Source organism: Nestor notabilis, unplaced genomic scaffold (assembly GCF_000696875.1).
Source record: "Nestor notabilis isolate BGI_N333 unplaced genomic scaffold, ASM69687v1 scaffold661, whole genome shotgun sequence".
Classification (NCBI taxonomy): domain Eukaryota; kingdom Metazoa; phylum Chordata; class Aves; order Psittaciformes; family Psittacidae; genus Nestor; species Nestor notabilis.
In genome coordinates, this window is record NW_009913122.1 from 16,793 (window position 1) to 29,533 (window position 12,741).

The 12,741-nt window shown below is 37.4% G+C and overlaps 1 protein-coding gene across 1 annotated transcript in view; it reads left to right on the forward strand.

The window, feature by feature from the left end:
- The window catches only part of CFAP58 (cilia and flagella associated protein 58), a 57,854-nt gene that overhangs the window by 16,619 nt on the left and 28,494 nt on the right, over nt 1–12,741 (forward strand). Inside the window, exons 8-12 of the mRNA XM_010022778.1 lie at nt 600–791; nt 5,146–5,307; nt 8,255–8,401; nt 11,904–12,044; nt 12,402–12,625. Coding sequence (XP_010021080.1) covers nt 600–791; nt 5,146–5,307; nt 8,255–8,401; nt 11,904–12,044; nt 12,402–12,625 — 866 coding nt within the window. The remainder of the gene's footprint in view (nt 1–599; nt 792–5,145; nt 5,308–8,254; nt 8,402–11,903; nt 12,045–12,401; nt 12,626–12,741) is intronic.

Consider the following 12,741-nt stretch of genomic DNA (forward strand, 5'->3'; position numbering starts at 1 on the left):
AATCTAGTAAATTCAGTGCTAAAAGATGATTTCTGAGGTGCTTTACTTGGTATAGATTCACTATCCTGGGTCCCAACTCTAGCAGAGGTTCAGATTTGGCAAGTAACAAAAACCAGTTTTGGGTATGGAAAGTAAATTTAAAGTGGGACCAGAATGCTGATTTTGTGAATATAATATCTTGGTTTTCTCTGTTTAATCCTTTTGTATAATTTTAAACCAAGCATGGTTGATGTCCAGTTTGAACTTGCTGTTTAGGACATGAGAAGGAAGGGTATTTGCCTTTATTATTAATTTTTCTGGCTGTTGGCATGCTTTACAATCTAAATGCCTCAAAGCTGGTCAGGTTTTTCCAGTCATTAGTTATATCCACTTGTACACAATCCTATCCACTTTTTGTTGTAATGCAGACACTAGTGTTTCAACTTCAAACCAGAAAAAGCACTCTTTAGCAGCTCTGTTAGAGATGTAATTTTTTTTTTTTTAATCAGATTTGAGGCTCAAGTATTTCAACTGAACACATCAGCTAAGGCATATTTTTGTCATACTGGTAGCAGTGTTGCCTTTTCAGCTCAAGAGTCATTAATTTTTGTTCCCTGTAGAACTTGGTCAAGGCCACCAGTGACACTCAGAAGCAGATAAATCTAGTGAAGCTCCATGAACAGTCAAAGAGGAACTTGGAAAGTGAAATCCAAAATTATAAGATTGAAGCTCAGAAACAAAGAAAAATTATTTACCAATTGGAGAAGGAGAGAGATTCCTTCATCAGTGAAACCAGTGAGCTCAAACAGAAGGTATGAACAGATTTGTGTGCAAGTGATTCTTTCCTGTCTTACTCTCAAAACTGTAAAGATGCTATATTCATTTCCTAACATGCCAGTGAGAGGAAGCTTAGATCAGTGGTCTTCACACAGTTTACACAGATTTCTTCTTGTCAGCGCGTATTGCCTGCTGCTGTTTTGATCTCCCTGGGGGAACCACATCAAGGGGTGTGTATTCTATGAGAGACTTGGAGTACAGCCATGTGTTTCTCTTATTCAGTCATCATTGGGGAAATTAAACTAGAAGTGGAGTTCAAAGTAAGGCCTCTGACTTCCTATACCCAAATCCTACAAATGAAACTCTCATATGCAGTTGGAAATTACTCTTTGGTTGTTCTGTCTTATCTGCAAAGGACCTTATCATGCCATTGAGGCCAGTGAGAGATGACCAAGCTTGACATCTTTGTAAGAGACAGCATTTTGAAGGATTACTCCCATTATGTGAAAACATCTGAACATGTTCAAGCTAGTCTGCAAACCAGAAGTCTTCCAGGAACAGCTGCAGAGAAACACTGCATAAAATTTGTCTTGCCTGCTGCGCATTATTATGTATATCTTCATTCCTGATGGTATACTCGGGAACATGGCTGTAACATGTTCCATTAATTGCTGAAGATCACATTGAAGGGCCCTCCAAGAAGCTCATTGATTTACTGAGATTAGCTTTCAAGCTGTTTCAACTCACAAGTTATTTGCTATCTCTTCGAGTTAAAATGATCCTTTCTAACTTCATGTGACCAGCAGCTTTTAAATCAGTTTTTGAATGGTATATACTCCCTTGTCTGGATTACCTTTTGTCATTTCCTCAGAATAATATTCCATGAAAATGAGATTTGTCTTTGTGGCAAAGTCCTATTTGCATCTTTTCCTCATAGTGCATTTCTAACAGTATAGATATGAGTTAAGAACATTGTAAACTAGGGCGAGGGAGTAATTCATAACACTCAGAACTACAAGGCTCTTGCTTTCAATTCTGATTAAGGTTGCTCACAGTATTTTGAGGGTGAAAATGACAAATGTTTGCTTGCTTACTTTTTCTTTTTTTTTTTCCCTGCCACTTTGAGTGCAAATTTGCTGTCACTTATTATAAGGCAGATTCTCAGTAGATGGATTATGGCACTTGTGCTGTTTGTATAATGACGCCTGCATTGTGATTGCAAGTTTCTGAAGGACTTGCATGCTTCTGTGGTTCACTGAAGGGGCAATTCCTGACTCAGCTTGCACGTGAAGAGCAGCAGGAGCAGTTCTGAGCATAGACATATGTGAGACAATAGTCTTTTCCCTGCAGTGGTTCTCTACATGAAATTATTGTTTGGAAGGATAAGACAGGACAGGAGGACATAGGATCAGGATTATTATATCCACTAAGTAGTATTTAGGTTCACTGTATGACCTATGCAGACTTGAGAAACTGTGGTAAAACTACAGGAGCAATTTCACAACTGGTGGGGAATGAGCTTCTGATGGGCAGTAATCATATGGCCAGTCAATGCTCTTCTGTCACCTTTTACCATCAAACTAGGTATGAAGAAGCTTGCTGCATACCGTCTGAATTGTGTAAGGGCTGGTAAAGAGCCAAACTGATCTAAGTCCAAAGACTTCTTGGAATTCCTGTAAGGCAGACAGAGCCATGCTGGCTCTGAAAGCTGTCTGCTTATTTACAGCAGGACAGAATCTATAGAGCTGCAGAATTCCTCTTTTAACATTGTCTATAGAGCTGCAGAATTCCTCTTTTAAAATTGTCATTTAATATTTAGTAATTGATTAACAAATCAGCAAAGTTATATCCACAACAGTTGAATATTTTAGTGGTGCAAACTCATGCTAGATTTGCTCTTCTAATTGTTGGCTTGGCTGACCGCTCGTTTGTACCATTTTTAAGCCAGTGTCACTTGTTGAATAGTCTTAACTTTGAGATTAGCCAGCACAAATGAGAAGAAAATCTGGCTCTTTGCTATGTAACCTGTGCTACTGAGCTACAAATGTTAGTAGCTTATTTCTTTTTTTAATTAAAATTCTTAGAGTATGAAATCTTAGTTTCCCTGTGGGAGGTTTAGGCTGCTGGAAAGGAAGAAGTGAAGTACAGCCTTCATTCTCACCTGAAGTGTTCCCTAACTGCACCTTATGAGAGGTCACAAAATGAGTCCTAATACGTTGTTTTCTTCAAGAAAAAAAAAAAAGCCATTTACAAAGTTCAGGTTACAGTTTAACAACATAGCCAGGAAAATAAAAAAAAACCCCAAAACCAACAAACAGCCCACCCCATATTTCTTTTTTTAAATTCACATAATCTTTGGAAAATCTAATGCTCAACAGACACACGGCAGCCCTTCTTGGAGTGGTTGGATAAAGGTGAGAAAATAAGGATGGCACCTTTACTGAGGTCTTGAGTAGGTTCATTGAATTAAACAGGCAATCAACAGTAGCTGATAGTTAAGTGTACAGATGAAAAAACTGTGGGGGTATAGAAGAAAACTATGAATATCTAATACCTTCTGCTTAGCTTTGGCCCCTCATTGTGGAATCTGAGAGGCGTAGTGTGAGGATGCTCCGCCTCCCACAGCGCTCTGTTGGGAAACATTGCATGTATATTTTCTGTATTTATAAAGGAGAATTATTTGGGTTTAATCATTCCAGAAAAAGCAGACTCAGCACCCAACCTGTGAGCACAACTCAAAAAACTTAGTCCACAAGCTTATTGTGCTTATACTGTATCAAAACCAAGTAAAAGACTTACAAATGCAGTGACCTACTTTCAAATGTTACTCTAGCCTGTGATCACCATAGAGCAGATAGAATACATGCCTCATTGATTTCTTCTCCCTGCTATTACTATTGGCAGGTTGTTTTAACAGAAAAGGAAAAGGCAGGAGTAGGTTATAAACTGGGACTGTGTTTTTGTATTGCACTGTAAGCAGTTCCTTGGATCCTCTGCAGTCAGCTACAAATGTGCTGGAATTGTATTCCTGCCACTGTAATAAAATTTTCTATATTTAGCTATCCCCTATCTTCAAAGTTGGTTGGAGATCAATTAATTAGGCTCATCCCACATAGATACGCCTCACAAGGGTTTACTGCTAACCAAGGGACAACACTGTCAACCACAAACTTTGCAGTTATTGATTATTTGATTTTTTTTTTTTTAATTCTTCTGCTTTGACATATGAACCTAAATCTTACCTCAAACTGCTACTGTCAAAAGGAGAGTCAGGAAAACTGAGTATGAAATGCAGTTGTAAATGGACTTCTCCCCTGGATTTTGTCTATGTGATTTCTCAGCTTTTTTCTTTAATGCTTCATCTTTTCCCCAGCTTTAAGGGTGTCATTGTTTTCTCCTCTGGACAGTGAACCTCAAAAATTATGTTCTTGATGTGTGTACTCCTTAGTTTTCTTCTTATTTCTTTTACTTTTCTTTGTTTTCAATGCTGGATTCTGTTTGAATGCTGCTTTTTTGTGCTCCTCGGCTTTCCACTTTGTATAGCAGGAGGAAGGTTCTTATGTTTAAAAACAAACAATTAGGAAGCCCGTCATAACAATTAGCAACTATTTGCATTTTTGCTCCTTTAACATAGTAATTCTTATGAATTGTTGTGTAACTGTTAATAAAGGTGCTTGTAAAATTTTATGTTTTTGCTTATTGATACTGCATGAGATCATCTTCTTTCTATAGTCTACAGTACTCCATTGTCTTTAGGTAACCTTCACAGTATTATTTCTAACCCTTCAGAGAAGCAGCTAATGGTGATTACCTACTTATTTAGATCAAGTGTAAGTTACCTTAACCGGCTTTCTTATTATTATAATCATACATCAGCTGTTTGTGATCATGTGTTCATTAAAGAAAAGTTGGGTTGGTTGTTTGTTAGAATATAGGAGCACATGCAGATCTTCTTGGGAAAACCTGTGTGGTTTTATTCATCTTATCATAAAGCTGACAGGCAAACCAACATACAAAGTCTAGCTTTGCTGTGTAAATAACCTGATGCTATTCTTGATGAAAGCAGCTTATATTGATTTTATTGAATCTGCTCAGTGGCAATATTTTCAGTAGCTTGTTTTTAAATTACATGTTTTAAATTATATGTGTGCACATCTTTAAGTTTTAGTCTTGACCAAAACCTAGGATCAGATTAAAACAAAATTTTGTCCCACATAAACAATCCAGGAAGCTTAAACTTTTACATGGACTGAAATGTTTTTTAGCTGTAGCTAAAACGTCTTATCACAGGGGTCTGAACTTGTCATCTTAGAAGAAAATCATAAACTCTGCCGTATCCTTATAATCTTGTGATGACAGTTTAATTGTGTTCACTTCTTTCTGCTCCAGGTCCTCCAGAACCTGAAAGATATTGAAATACGGGAAATGCAGATCTGTGACTATGAGAAGAAATTAGAAGAGTCTACAATTAAACTTAAACAGGAACAAAGTCAGTGTGAAGCTGTGAGAACAGAGAGGAACCTGTACAGTAAAAATCTGGTTGAAGCTAAGGTAGAAGAATACATTTTTCCTTTTCTTTTTCTCTCTGCTTTTGTTTCTTTCCTGATCTAATTTTAATTTGATAAAAAGAAAGCTCACTGGATCAATGACAGAAGTGGTTTCTTCATTCCTGTGTGTTTTGGGGAATGAATGTTTTAGGTCCCTGACATTTTATCTGGACAGTTTGTATTTGGAGTGGAAATAGGAATCCACAGTCATCATATGGCAATTTCCCTGCTTCAAACCATGCATAAAATCACAGTACACTGGAGCTATGGTATTACAAAACCCTACCAGAGAAGAAGCTTTTTCCTTTCCGTTCTAGCTCCACTCTGTTTATTCCTTTAGGAGTTGTCTGCATTTATGGGAAATAGGGTATAAGGGGAATAAGATTGCCTGCTTAGCCCTGAATGTGTATGCACATTACTGTGAATCATGATTTAGAAAGCAGAGGGAAAACTTTCCCAGCTGAAGTGAAATTTTCTGACACAAGGCTTCCACCTCACTTGTTCCTTTCAGGGAGTGTAATATTCCTCAGCTAATGATGCTCTCTCCATTCATATTTCTTCCTTGGGGATCTCAGTAACAATACTAGAAGAAGAGAACAGATCCCTGTCTGTTATTCTGATGTAACAATCTAAAATACTACACAGATCCTATTGTAATCATCAGCGATTGGGACCTTGGACAGCCGTGATTTACAGCCTTGGGTTACTTCAGAATAAGGATTTATAACATAGACATATACAGTAGATCACAAATTTCTACTCTGTTTTGAATAGGTAGGTGTTTTCCTTGAGAAGCAGATGGGAACGAACTCTCCAAGTTCCTATCCAACTGTGTGCTGAATTTGTTGAGGAATGAACCATTTTGCCATTTATGTGGGATGCTTTACTTGACCTTTGTCTGCCTCTCATCAGTGGATGTGGTGCTGGGATTCTTGCTGCTCACAAGCAACCTCTCAGGAGAAATGAGGGTGAAAAATTGCAACACTGATTTTTTTTTTTTAATTTTCTTTTTAAACATACAACATAAATTTGCTTACTTATAAAGAACTGGCATCTAGGTGCTGAGTTCCAAAATGAAGCAATGAACTTAGGAGCCTTTTGGGGTTTTGAATGTTACATGGTGATATGCACAATGCTGTTCACGGTTCTGGGCATTAGAGGCTGGTCTGCAGACTTCAATAGCTTACTTGGCTTACCATAAAACTTTTTCAGCAAGTCCTGTGTGAGGAGGTAGCTGATCCTAAAAGGTCTTGTGGCCAAGGCAACATCATGTGTAGCAGTGAAAAAATAGCCATTCACTGTTCAGTAACAGGGCAGCCAGCCATGAAAGGAAAAGAAAAAAAAAGAGGGTTGTGTTAAAAATTATGGTAAATTCCTTTTCCTTTTGGGAAGTAAAAGAAATTTGCACAAGCTTGTTTAGATAAAACTAGATGTAATTATTTTCGGATTGCTAATGTGAAAATAACCCGTTGCCCACGTTGCTAGTGACCTCCACAGTACCATAATGTTCAGCTCAGTAAAATCTCTTGGAAGAGACATTCTGGCAGGCTGTTAATATGGGATTAATATCTGATGCTTTTGTCTTTGGGATTTCTTTTAGTGTTAGGAGCTCATTTGTTTAAGCAAGTTTATTAGGAGACCTGCTTGCAAAATTGTGTGTTCTTACTGTTCTTCATTAAATATAGAATTAAAAAGGTATTTGTGTGTATGTCTGGGCACCATGTTTTAAATCTCTCTCATATTTTACAATACTGAAGAGATTTATAAGCTATTTATCAATGACAACTTTTAATATGACTTTTGCATTCACAGGAGTGACTGGACATGCAAACAGGTAGGCCTAATGACATATTGCTATCTTTATTTCTGGTTCATTTAATTTCCCAAATAAATGTGGAATCCATGGATTTTGGTTTTGAGGACTGTTGTAGTAATCTGCACTTTCTCTGTAGTGTTTGTGAAGACTGCTATGACTCAAGATCTTGCTTAATTATGTTAAGCATTTCATGCAACAAAACATCACTCTCACGTCAAGTAAATCCATCCCTATGATGAACAGTGTTGAAAGAGCTTTACGCAACCATGGTTTTGTACTGAGATGTTCATATTCACATCAAAGGTTATGATATCTTCTCTGTGAGGTGGCAGCCTCTAGCAGAGGAGTAATAGCGTCTAAAGCATGCCTGTCTAAGCACTGAATTTATTAGCTTCCATTTCATGTTACAACATGAGCCATCACTGCAATGAGTTGAAACAGGGTTTTTTTTGTACAGGCAGGCACCTCTGTGCTGTGAGTGGAAGTATTCCTAGTGACCCAATCTCTCTGCATGCTACCAAGCTTTTTGTTCTGTGTTTTGAGCTTAAAATATTTGCTAAATATTCTCCTATCAGGGACTTCTCTGAGCAGTCTTTTCCCCCTTCCACCTATGTGCAAGCTAGCACATAGGCAAAATGGAGACAAGCATTTCCTATACTCCCTTACAGACATATAGGTATCTTATTTATGGTTATGTTCATTTGCACAATCGAGCAGCTTGTCTCCAAATATTTGTGCCCAACTGCATACAGCATTATTGAAAAACACATTACTAGAAACATGGTAACAGATGGAGAGGATCAGAATCTCATTAATTTGGATTGACTGCTAGTTCTTATTGTGTGTCCAACACTTTAAATAGATTATTATACTCATAATTGATGGTCATTATTTTTGTCAATGTATCTTCTAAAGGCTTTTTTATTGCAGTGTCATTCTGGCATAAATGAAAAATTGTCATTTAATGAAACTATTTTGTTCTATTGGATTAAAAAGTAGTATCTTGTCGTACACGCAATATATCTCCTCCCAAGCACTGTGGCTACATTTTCCAACATCTAAATAGCCCGAACTCACAATCACAAACTTGCTCTTTTTTGATCCCTCTCCGTAATCACACTTTCTGTCCTATTAGGATGAGATATCAGAAATGAAGAAGAAATTTAAATCTGTAATACATCAGATGGATCAGCTGAAAGAGGAGATCAAAAACAAAGACGATGACCTTGTAAAAGCACATCTAGAAAATCAGCGAACAGAGAAGGAGAAGGAATTACTGAAGGTAAGAGCCTTTACACATACACCTTGTTACAAAGGATGGTTTCTATGATTTCACAGACTGCATTGTGTTCCTGATCTGTGGTGGTTGTTTTGCTGTATTTTGATAAGCTATTCTATAACTGAAGCACAAGATCCCTTACACTGCAGAGATATTAGTTACACCAATATTCTACGTATCTGCCAAATTTAATCTTTGCCTATAATTATAATACAACAGATCCTGGTTTGTCTGTTGGAAGCTTTAAATCTCTTGGTGATTAAACAGTTTTACTATAAAGTTTATTTTGCTTGCAGAAATGTGGGTTTTGGGGATAGGCTGATTCCAGCAAACTTTTGATATAGACCCTTATAATTCAAGTTTTTCTTTTTAAAAACTTTTTTCTCTGTGCTGTTTTTAAGTGCAAACCCCATTATATTACACTTCACAATGTTGTATTTCTGTGTGACTAGCAAGCATTAGTCTTCTGGGAGTTAGGCAGTGCATTTTAGTAGGTCCCTCTGCACAGAAAGTTATTTTAATATTGTGGTATAAAGCAGCAAGAATCTGTTTTAATTCAAAGGAAATCTGAGTTTAAAGCTCTCTCTTTCTTCTCAGCATTGGCTGAAGCCCATCCCTAGTTAAGCTGTTAGATTTGTGGCGATATCTCAACCCAATTTACTGCACTCTCAAAAGAATGAAGGAGTTAGTGGTCACAGCAGCTTATTTTTTCTCTTCACTAAGCACTAGAAACCACCCCCTAAAACCTGGAAACAAACAACATCCCCCAAAACCAGAATTCCCCTGCCACTTTCCAAAATATTTTCTTTTGTCAGTTTATTGCTATATTGCAATGACTCCTTGAGTTTTCAGCCCTTCTCAGCACATTACAGCTACGACAAGATGTCAATAGAGCTTTGTAAAAAGGTGATGAATTTGTGTTCTTGTACCTGATCTGTCTCAGAGTTGTTCTATCAGTGATGGAGAAGTCAACCTGTCTCATTTCCTGTGTACAGCTTTCTGCCTTAACTAGTCCCCAGTTCTGTCTGATCATCTCAGACAGAGGTGCCATCCATTTGACAACAATATGATTGCTAGATGGTTTACCCACACAATTATTCACTAGCAAGTATGTCCATAACTGACATCACATTACTGACTAGCTTAAGGGCATTGTGGACTTCTACCTGAATGTCTCTGCTGAGTACTAAAGCTGAAGAGAATTCAAAGAGGGAGGTGATTGATACAGGTGCAAAAGAACCCAATTATTTGTGTAGCAAGCCAGCTTCAATTTGTCCTGTTTGCACTGATATGAAGCAAACAAACAAGCTGTTCCTGGGAGATCAGTTTAAAGAATGTGCTAAATCATGGAGGACTGGGATTCATAGGAATGAGATCATACAGACATTGGAATTATGCTTGCCTCAGCTAGCATAAAGATCTTAAAAATGTGCCATCATGGTAAATGAAACAGAGGATGCCTGATCCAAGCTCTATTAAAGCCAGTACAATGCCATCTTTTGGTTTCAGTTGGCCTTCATACAGGCTTGTGGATCAGACTGGTTTGACAAAGCATCTGAATGGTAAAAAATGTATATCTGAAAGCTGTAAGAAATATGGCCCTCCAGGTTTGAGCTGCAGTCAAGTGCTTTTGTATATTTTTATAGATCTTCATGCATATCTTTTATTTCTTTTTAGCATTTTCTAGAAATCTGCATGTAAAACCTGACTTGTTATTTCAGCATTCTGTATCCAGTCCCAGTTATACCTTTTATAAAATCCATATTTTCCTCCCACCTTTAGAACAAATAAAATCCCACTTCACTCACACTGGTCTTTCAGAATCTAAGCAAGAATTTGGTTTGAATTTGGTCTGAGATATTGCCATAGTTCCCATTCGTCTTTCTTGCTGAATATTCTTCAGTTCTTAGAAATTCTCTGAACCAACTTCAAATGAGCTGTTGCTGACTTACAGCAGTTTCAGACCTATTTTTCTGCTTGCACAGTGACTGTGTTTATTCATTTCCTTTTCTCCTACCTTTAATGTACATTACTTTAATGTACGCAGACTCTCAAATTCTAGTTTTTAGCATATTTAGTCTAACTGGAAGTCCTGTTAGCTCGTGGGGACTTTGTGTGGGTTGAAGTATTTATGTTTTCTACACAAGGCAGTTCAGATTTATTTTAACTTAGTGCATTCCAGTGAGGAGATTTGTTTATATGAATGTTTGCTGCCAACATCTAATGCCACCTTTGTTTACAGCTCATATTTTTTCTGACATAAGGAGACTATAGAATTTTGATATATTAAAAAAATATTATCCAGCAATGCCAAACGCATGAGCAGTTTTACATATGTAGACAGCTTTTGCACAGTGTTGATTGCATTTCAATATGAAGTGGCTTGCATTTTTATTCGGCTGATGGATTCTGATGAACATCTAACACTGAGCAAGAGAGATGTGAGTGTTGCACATATGGGAAAAAGAGAGGGTTTTTTAAAGAAAGTAAGAATGGAACAAGCTATTTTATTATGACGATGGAACTGTTTCTGTCTTAAATCATTGTTTTTGCAGGTGCAGCCTTCATCACTGACTCATTCTTTCAGTACTGGATGATGCTCTTTTCCAAAAGACAGCTTGAACATCATCCTTTATAAGGGTCAGAGTTGTGGCTAAGTGTTTGAGTCAAGGCCTGAAAGTTTTCCTATCTGTGAAAATCTACTGTAGTCAGCTAGTTCCATCTTGGCTCTGACTAATTGCCTAGCAATGATAGAAATTTCCAATAATCCAAGAAGGTCTTATTAGTTTTTATCTACATACATGCCTTGAATTATAGAGTTCATGACAGTAGGGATAGAATTACTGGGCACATTCCAGTGTTAGTTTAGGTCAGTGGTGTGCAAACGCTGTATCAGTGCGCTTAGGGACAATGTCTCTTTTCTGAGTCTTCCTCTTCTACATATCCACTAAAAAAGTGCTAGAGCTCTTTAATTTTGCTTTCCATGCCTGGTTGCCATCTTCTCCACTTACTCTGTTATTCCAGTCTGAAGCCTGTCCCAAACTGACGCTGATTTGTATTACATAATCCTTTGTTAAAAGGACTGTTGCCCTTTCCAGCAAGGTGAACTATGCTTTCTCACATCTGAGACTGACTTTTAGCTTTGAATATCAGCTCCATTGAAAGGCTTTCCAAATAGGACCTACTTAATTTAAAAAAAACTCAAACATTCATTAAATGAGGTGTTCCTGAATCACAACTTGTATCATTGTCATAGATAAAATTCCATTTAAATTTCTATTATGTATAACATAACAATATTAAAATATTGTTTACAACATTTCTTTAGGGATCTTCATGCTTTCTTGTCTTAGTGATTTGTTCTCAAAACCTAACAAAATATGTACCTCTCAGGAAACTAAAAGAATGTATGAGATTTTATTAAAATCCTAACTCTTGATCCCCAGTTTATGTAATGGGAAGTTGATAGTAAATGCAGTTTACCAGTATTCTTTCACTCCATCAGGCTGAACTGCTTCAGATGAAAAAACAGGCTCTGGAAACCAAACACTTTATAGAAAATCAGGAGGCAGAAGAGAGAAAGCTCCTAAAAATCATTGCTGAAGCTGATGCCGAGAGGCTGAAGCAGAAGAGGGAAACTGACCAGGTAGGAATCTCTGATTTGGCTTTTCAAACACTCTGCATTCTGTTCCATCATTTGTCCAGTGTGTTTTTAAGATCAACATCCTCAGCTACTGTAAATGTGGTACTACTAAAGCTTAAAGTATAGCCATTGAAAGAAAAATGTTAAGAACACTGAAGTGAGTGGAATATGTAGCTTATGCTACTCAGGCAGGTGAACCCTTATAGGGGAAGCTATTGGGCCCTTGCCGTATTTCTTTCACTAATACCTGTGAAACCTCTTAACGCACATGATTTTGACTGATGCAAATACAGTCATGATCCTTTGGGATTGTACTGAGGACCTATAACTTGAGAATATTGGTTTGCCCTGAGTCCTTAGGTTATCAACGAGAGAGATATCCTTGGATCTCAGCTTGTTCAGCGCAATGATGAAGTGGCTCTGCTCTATGAAAAGATTAAAATTCAGCAGTCCATTCTAAACAAGGGTGAAAACCAATATAGACAGAGAATGGAAGACATCCAGCTTCTCAGGATGGAGATCAAAAAACTTCGGCGTGAGAAGGGAATACTTGGCAAAAGTGTGGCTAATGTGGAGGATCTCAGGTAGAAAAACTTGATTAATACATTTCCATAGTGACTGCCTCCATGATTCTGTGTTTGAGACAGGAAATATGTTATATGCATTGTAAAGATTTTTATCAACAGCATTATGCCTTGGA